This window comes from Buceros rhinoceros, unplaced genomic scaffold, assembly GCF_000710305.1.
Source record: "Buceros rhinoceros silvestris isolate BGI_N320 unplaced genomic scaffold, ASM71030v1 scaffold19069, whole genome shotgun sequence".
NCBI lineage: Eukaryota > Metazoa > Chordata > Aves > Bucerotiformes > Bucerotidae > Buceros > Buceros rhinoceros.
Window position 1 is genome coordinate 778 of NW_010429951.1, and position 8,775 is coordinate 9,552.

At 42.9% G+C, this 8,775-nt stretch overlaps 1 protein-coding gene across 1 annotated transcript in view; it reads right to left on the minus strand.

The window, feature by feature from the left end:
* Nucleotides 1–226: 226 nt before the first annotated feature.
* Nucleotides 227–8,775, minus strand: part of HORMAD1 (HORMA domain containing 1) — a 13,953-nt gene continuing 5,404 nt past the window's right edge. Inside the window, exons 8-13 of the mRNA XM_010142854.1 lie at nt 8,408–8,559; nt 7,567–7,829; nt 6,819–6,882; nt 3,208–3,284; nt 2,364–2,447; nt 227–307 (exon numbers count right to left, since the gene is read on the minus strand). Coding sequence (XP_010141156.1) covers nt 227–307; nt 2,364–2,447; nt 3,208–3,284; nt 6,819–6,882; nt 7,567–7,829; nt 8,408–8,559 — 721 coding nt within the window. The remainder of the gene's footprint in view (nt 308–2,363; nt 2,448–3,207; nt 3,285–6,818; nt 6,883–7,566; nt 7,830–8,407; nt 8,560–8,775) is intronic.

An 8,775-nucleotide genomic window follows, 5' to 3' on the forward strand; every position in this document is an offset into this window, starting at 1 on the left:
CTCAGTAGTCAGGTACCTCGGCTCTTTCCCGATGGGGTACAGCCTCCTATAACAAACAACTCCAGATCTCCTCAGCCTGACAGGTTTTCTTTCCTTAAAATACTTTCCACTTTTACTACAACAGAACAGAAAAGATCCCTAAAAGATACTTAAATATGAACATTCACATTAAACAACGTGGCACGGTGTGGCGCACTCAGTAAACCAGCAGCGGGGAGATGGGCATCTAGAACTGCTCCTTCGGCTCGCTGATCTTTCTCCTTTTTGGCAGCACATCCTGACTAGATGCGAGTTCGAACTCATGAACCTGCCAAGGGAAAACAAACATGGTGTCACGGGTTGCCACGTGGCACACACCATGGCCTGCGCCACAGCATGAGCCACTTCACATGGGAAAAACCCACCCAGAACCACAGCCAGGTGACTCAGAGCGCTGCATGTCGAGCAGGTGCCTCAGCCCTGCCATCACCTGGTCCCTGCCCAGGGGCGCTCAGTCTGGAGTAACTTCTGGGTATTATTTTCTGGCAGAATTGACCCTCCCTCCAAATGACTGAAGGAGGGCTGGGATGTATGGATGCTGTGAGGGCAGGACCTCCTGTGCGTCACAGCACCAAGAGAACTGAGGAGGGCTGTTCCCCCCCGCTGAAACAGCGCACCCGAAGTCCGGTTCCACGAGCCGCTGGAGCCAAGAGAGAGGCCCCAGCAAGTGCAGAGCCGGGTGGCACCAGGAGGGCCCCACCCCAACACGGGAGGGGGGTCCGCAGCACTCGGGCTCATCCTGCAGAGTTTAATCCCATTGTTTATGACCTGCACACGTGAAAAGACGACAACTCAGCCTCTAGCTCTGCTGTGCCTTTGATTGTTTAAAGCAACTGTGCCTTATTTAAATTCCCATATTAAGTTCATTAACAAAACCTTTCTTCAAAAGGGATATGATGATAGCGAGCACACATAATGATGATGGGATTTTTTTCCCCCCCACATCAGTGAATAACAAAAAATATTGCATATGACCCTGGGTCTGGAAGTAAAAAAGTTCTACTCTGCGGTAAGCAGTACCTTACAAAAAGACTGAATCTACTAGTTCTGGATTCAGAATTTAACATCTCTGCTTCACGATTTTGTTGCAAACTGAGAGCTCTTTCTTGCATGCAGCTTTCAGATGTAAGTATGTTCAAGACAGATCAATTGCTCTTCTGGATTTCTTTAGAGCATTCTAAATTAATTCTGAGGAATTAATCTCGCAAGCTCCCAAGCTTGATATCCATTAGCCTTTAGAGATACAAGTCAACTATTAGTTTAGGAGAAGACGACTGGCAATGACTGAGCTGCACGTTATGGATCCTTACAAACTACTGCACCAAGAATTCCTGAGGAGCTTTCCTGAGCAGGGACAGGACGGGTACGGTTTTCCTTGGCCCTGACACGTAACCTCCCTCCTGACTACTTGAAGGGCACTTATTCACCAGAATGGTAGTACTCACCCCACAGCTTCTTCTGAGAAGAACCTACTAGTAACCCTGAACATTCACAAAAGAGAGAGATGTTGAGGTCTCGTGAAGGCCCCCCAGAGCCTCATGACAAAGGGCTATAAAGCTCAGTTGGTAAAGGCAGCAGCAAGAGACAGACAGACAGGCCCCCCCCGCCGTGCCATCCTCCAAGGCCAAATCCCACCCTGAAGACAACTTCTACACCACCTGTACATACAAGGCTGGAAAAATTTGGCTCCCCACAAACAGCACTAACTAGAAGGCTTATCTGCTGCAACGTGATTAAACAAAGAAGTAACAGATTTATCTTGGTACAGATGAGTCAGAGAGCTGAGGTTAGAATTTTTGCCAAATAAAATCACTAGCAAGCATATGGCACACTGGGCTGGGAATCTCTGCTGGCACACGCTCCTACCAGCGATGATTAAACCAGTGGGGAATTTGGCTAAATGCATTATCGAGATGATAAAAATCAATCCTAATAAATCTTTCTCAACCTGCATAAACACTCAGCTCTTCTTGTAGTGAGAGGCCCAAAATTGAACCCGGTACTCAAGGTGTGGCCTCACCAGTGCTGAGTACTGAGGTGTAATCCCTGCCCTGATCCCACTGGCCCCACTAGTTCTGATACAAGCCAGGATGCTGTTGGCCACCTTGGCATGCTGCTGGCTCATATTCAGCCTGGAGTTGACCAACGCTCCCAGGTCCTTTTCTGCTGGGCAGGTGCCAGCCATGCTTCCAAGCCTCAAGCATTGCAGGGGGCTGTTGCGATCCAGAATCGCTGTCGCATGAAATGTATTAAAGCTTAGCGTTTTATTTGCTAAGGCTTGAAGAACAGACAAAGAACAGAACTAGAGAAAAAGTGGTACTAACAGCGCTGGTTTGAAATATCTTTCCACTTCTTGTCCTGCTCTCTGACACATTAAGTTCAGATGTCTTACTTGCCAAATGATCAACCTAAAATCAGAAAATAGGTGTTGCCTTGTGACAGCAGTAAAAAACAAACACACGCACACACACGAGAGGCTACAGCGGAGTTTGGTGTTGTAGTGTGCAAAGAGCTCTGGCTCTGCTCACCACAGCACTTGAGCTGAAATTTAAATACAGGAGCATTCCCTCTGCAGTACACAGCACTATCTACAGTTGGAGCTATCAGAGCCCTGACAGATCAAAGCATCCGTCATTTGTCTACAGCACATCTCTCACAGTTACCTAGGGCTATTCTGTTTTAAGAAATCTTAAGGACCTGTGTCTGAAGTAGTCTTCCATATTTAAATTATACTATTTTACTATATGAAGGGAATATCTCCCAAGTTTTAAGTCTGAGTAATAAAACTGCATTTTAAGTTTTAATCAACCTTTAAACAAGTTTGGGTCTGTTCTGACAGAAATTTTTAGCAGAGGAACTTCTATTAGGCAGAGCATTTACTATGGCAGTTTATAAACAGGGAAATTACATTATATCTCTTAATAACAGTCGACTATCTGTTTGAAAACTATCGCAGAGCAACAGCCTTTTGTTATTGGTTTTGATTGCTTTAAAATATTAACTGTTTTTGTAAAACAGGCAAGTAAAACGTGAAGGTATTTTATTGCTGAAAACAGTGACTGTGGTAAATAAACCTTTCAGAGGTAATCTGCTAATGACTCAAAGTAGGAAGGAAGCTTCCCAAAAGCTCCAGTAGAAGTCTAAGACAACGGAGTGCAGTTTTCATACCTGAGGATAAGAAACATACAGATTCTGGTTCCCTTCAGCCTTTGTAACTTCATCTTCTTCACAAGTTAAATGTGGTTCTGTAAGAGTTAATAAAAGCACGCTGTTGACAACACACTAGCAGCCTCGCCACAGGGAATACATTTGCTTTATAAACACAGGGAACCTGCGCTTCAAAAAGGCTCCAACTCTCCACCTGCAACTCGTTACCTCCACCAAGTATTAACATTCTTACACCCTTAATTCAGCAATTTCCTATCGCAGGCACACACGAGATGCTTATGCTAGGTAGTACAGATCTACACACAGGATGTTTGGAAGAGTGGGATCCCAAGCTCGTTTGTATGTGGTCCTGCAAAAGGCTTGTCTCTGCTAGGATTTGCTCCTAAGTTAGAAGTCTCATGAGCCCGTTTTGCACTTCAGGGCCACTCTGGCACAGCTCCTGCATATTCTGAATCCACTGCCAACAGACAGCTCCCGTTTTGTAACCCAACCGCACACAACCCAGCAGCTTTGGCTGCGGTTCGTTAGCTCCAGTTCCCCTTGTCTGCCTGCAGCTGCACAAACTGGCCAGGAAGAAGCAGCCCTCAGTTCTGGAGATTTTTCTGTTGTTGCTTCTAATCCATGCTGGGTTTTTTTTCTAGGATACAGATATAAGCATGAATCATTTGAAGACGATTGTGGTTCAGCTGTGTAAATGACTGAAGAATTTAAGGATGACAAATGCATTTTCCTGTGTCTAAGTTCCTCTAAATCGCACTCCGTAAGACAAGCAATTCATTCCATTTTTGCATGGTTTTGGGAGTTCTGTGGATTTCTCAAAGCACCAGATACAGCTTTATGTGATTATTCCAGTTCTGCATCGCCAAGATAAAACTGCTGATCTACACCTGCTGTTTCCTACACATTTCCATGATTATTTTGGAACAGCATGGAAACATTGGCTGGTTTTGCAAAGTTGGACATTTTATTTCTGGAAAAAAAAAAAAGCCGCCCCAGAATATTAATGCCACTATTTAAATACATAGTGCAGTCTGTTCAGTGTTGGGCTGAATAACAGGACATTGCAACCCATTAAAAAAAAAAAAAAACACAAATCCAGGCTCAGCTTTCTGTCCAACTGCCTCCGCAAGCACTGAGACACCATGGCAGCCCAACAGGCTGCTCATGCTGTCTGGGCTGGAAGGACCAGCACTGACACAGTTGCTGCTTCTATAGTTATGTGGAAAGCAATGTGTCTGGCAGTTTTTATGGAAAATTATTGTATCTGAGGTCTGTAGAGCCAGGGTTGTATTTCAAAGCAGATGCAGCTTTAGGGAAATGCATTAAGAGTGACCGGAGCTGGCAGCAGCACTAACAGACATTTCTTCTGGGAGTGCCGTGTATGCATCACCTCCACAGAAGCCTCTACCTCTGCTACAGGAAAAGAGCATTTTACAAAGGCTTCTCATCCAAGTAGAGGTACTTCCCTCCCACCCCAGATTTTGGTCATGAAACTTGTTTGTTTTGGGGGGTTTTTTACTGTGCAGTCTTGAGAACTGTGTTCCTTTAGCTATCCTATTTTACAGCAGCATATCAGCATTTCTGAGCATACCCATCTCCATCATCTCTACTTTATCTTCTTCCAAAAAAGTTACTAATTTCCTCTCTTAATCCTTCTTTGCTATGTTTGAAATGCTTTATGCACAGCAAATGGGTACTGGTATTGTCTGGATGCTTCCTACACAGCCTCTTCAAGATGAGCTGGTTAATAAATCAGCAATTCCTTCTCCACTACATTCAGTACCAAAACTCAATCTTTAAGCCCCTGGGCTACCTTGGGGAATCTGAAGATAAATCATCTTCTACTTTCCCTCCTAGCTTCTCTATAATCTGGAAAGGAAGCTTCTGCTCACAGAGATTCCTGAGGACAGAGTTTGCTGTCTCCTGTCTTGACCCAGAAACAGCCTGCTGATGTCCATATCCTGGAGCACTGATGTAAAAAAGCAGCGGAGAGCTTCCAGGGCGTGTTTCTGGTAGCAGCTGCCGTCAGGCTGGTGTAGCCAAGACAGTTGTTTTACTGACAGTTCTGCATTCAGAGCTTACAGCTGAGGACATTTACATGACTGTAAGCAAACAGTGCAGAAACTGTCTATTTATAAAAACTAAGAAAAACCCAACCAGGCAGATGCTGCAGTTTTTTCATCAGAAGGATGAGCAGGTACTTTCTAATGCCCTGCACTGTGGGAAGGGCATAATGGGTTATTTGATAACAAGGGAGAAGGCAGCTTTGCCTTGCAGTGTTAAGGGCCCTCATAGTGCTTCCAAAACAGAGGATTTCATTTACACTCTGCAGAACTCTCAGTTCAATTGCTTACTGAAGTTGTAATATGAAACTTTTTTAATAAAACAGACATAAATGGTTTTGTTACCTTCTTGAGAGGTGCTGCCTTGTAGGCTGGAATTTGCTTTTCATTGCTACTCACATTGTATGCCTAGTTCTACATCGACAGACTTTACGGTGTTAGGATGCTACTTGAAGAAATTCAGTTTGCTGAGACTCATACTAGAAAGCTTTGCTAGAACTTGTACCTATTAAAACTAAAGTTAAAAAAGTTCACTTGCAATTATCAAAATGCTCCATGTACACGGTAAGAGAAAAGGGCACACCAGTCCAGAGTAAGCTGGGAAAGCAAGTGGCCAGAAAAGGCACTAAGCCATCAGCACATCATACAATGATCCATAAACCACCACATACTGAGAGGAAGTTACTGTATCAGGAACAGCAAACCACAGTAATGAACAACTTCCCCTGCACAGGAGAGCACGCATCATACCGACGGGGATTTTCATACCGATCACACCGATGGGCAACACCCAGACCACCACAGCGTAAACACTCGGTGTACAGCAGCCCCAGAGGTCTCCATTCCTCCACACCCACACAGACTGAAGCACATACGGATTACAGCATCAGGCTGCGGCCCTACTGCAGTCAGAGCTTAAGGAAAAAGATGGCTAAAAGTGGTATTTCTGCTAAACTTGTTTAGTGGCTGAAGCTGTCAGGATACTGTCCAAACAGCTGTGACTTAAACCAAAATAGCCCTGGGACTTTTTTTTTTTTTTTTTTTTTTTTCCTCTTTTTTTTTTTTTTTTTTAGTATAGCCTTGTGGTTCTACTGTGTAAATTCTGAATAACATCACTGTCTGCCTATGTAGGGTATTAGGAAAGTATTGCCTGCCAGATGTTTTTTTTTTTTTTTTTTCCAGAGAATCCTGCTTCCCAAGTCTCCAGTAATGAACTCAAGAGCAGTGTACCTGTGCAAGCTTTGTGGAAATACATTAGTAAAAAAATAATACAAAAACCCAACAAAATATACTTCTAAACACCCAACCCAGTAAATTTCTACAGTAAATGTTCTTCGGAACAGAAAATCAGAATTTTAGAAAAGAAACATGAAAAAGTGCATTTGCTAACCAAGTGCTTCGCAGAACAAAGCCACAACAGAAAATAAAGGCATAGTGATGTATGCGAAGAAAGGTGGCCTATGTCAGAAAATTGAGTTTTCTTTCTAGTAATAACAGGAAAAAAGGGCACAAACTGAAAAGACTTTAAAAAATATACATAAATGTTACCTTGAGCTTCTGAAATATTTACATTATTCCTCTCTTCTACTTTATTATCCACAATAGCATTTTCCTAGATTGAGGAAAAGGTCTATCACTTATTGCAGACAAATAAGGAAGAGGGATTGTACGCAGATGCTTAGGGCTAGAGCTTATTAGACGGATTCTCAGTGGAATGAACCCTATTGAAATAATTGTACCTGACATGGAACATACAGACTAGCTCCGTGGTACTTAGTTACTAATGCAAGCACACAGTTATTCAGCTACCACAAAAAACATTTGTAAAAAATACTAAAAATTGTAACAACAGATATTGAAACCATACTATCAGTGCATCAATTACCACCTTCCTACTGCCTGTGAAACAGCAATTCAGGGGCACACGCAGGTTTAGAAGGGCACAAATGGCACCTGCACCCACAGCACAAAGCTGCCCCTCTGCTTCCCACCCTGCTGCTCCTCTCCAGTCTCAGAGAGACACGAGGACCACCAACACCGCTGCTGCTGTCGCCGCTGGCAGGCATCACACTGGTGCCCTTGCTCAACAACGCCTTAACAAGGGCAGACTGCTAACTGGAGCAGCAAAATTAAGGCAAAAATGTATTGAAGACGTGGAGTCTTGTTTCAATTTATCTGGAAACAGAGGTGGGGTTTTTTATCAACGTTATAGTAAGACATGCAGTAAAGCAATTAATGGCTCTTTTCTAGACTATAAACCACAAAAAATTTCAACAGCTGCACAAAATATTTGCACTCTTACATTCATGTCCTGATTCTCTTCTTCAGGATCATCTCTGTCCACTTTGAGCACCTGGAGAGGCACATTAGTCTCTCCATGCTTCAGGATGCTTTTATCAACACTTTCCACGCATTGTCTTTCGGTTGTAACTTTAAGTTTCAGCATATGAAAAGGAGTTGGCACTTCACCCACATTCAGATGCATGGGCTCCCCCTCAAATATCATCCCCTCACATTCGCCCTCCTTAAAACCAGGAGGTTGGTAATCAAGTGGTGTAACTGCAGAAAAGAAATCATTAAAAAAGAAATCATTAGAATGAAACATATTCTTATAAAATTAATTTTCACTTGTGTGGTGAAAAGATGCTTTTCCCCTTTAAAGACATAGAGCTACTCTGAAAAAGTTGTGCACGAGGAAGGGAATAACCAAACCTCAACTTGTACTAAAAGAAGTTCTTTCTTCCCCTACACCATAGGCAAAACCCAAATAAAGCTATTTGAGCAATAAATACATTCTGAAAGCAAAGCTAGATATTTAAATAGTCATCCAAACTACAACTAATTAGGCAAATGTGTTATGTCTTAACATGCACAGGAAAACGCCATTTGTTTTTAAAACACACTGAAATCCTTGCTCCAATGAAGTCAGTGACAAGACTGTGTTCCTGCAGTGAGATCAAACCCATTCCCCTTGGATTTTGGAAAACATCTGAAAAAAGGACACAGGCAAAACAACATCATTTAACAAGTGCCAGCGATGAAAATTATCTATTACAATATTTCTTTGAAAAGTCACTACAAGACTCTTTCCAACCTCCAAACACAGTCAATAAATAAAGGTAATATGGAAGTACTACCTTCATCATAGTAGAACAGCTTCATAGTCAGGCAAACGTCATTCGGCAACGGGCTCAGGTTTTGCATCAATACATAAATCTTGCGAACAAGGAGGATACTTGCTTTCTTGGTGTCTGCACAGGTGATGGTGGAATCAATCCTTTTATTCTTACTAAAAACGGACAAAGTATTCTCTTGGGTATCTTAATACTAGAAACCATTTACTCTATATGAAATAACCCGACTGCTCAACAGACTCTGACAGAAGCAGACATCACACTTATTGCTGAGGGTCTGAGATTACCAGCACTGCAACTGCCAACACGAAGCGTCTGCACATTCTGTGACCCTCTGAAGATCAAATCCTGGGGCATCATGAAAGCACCAT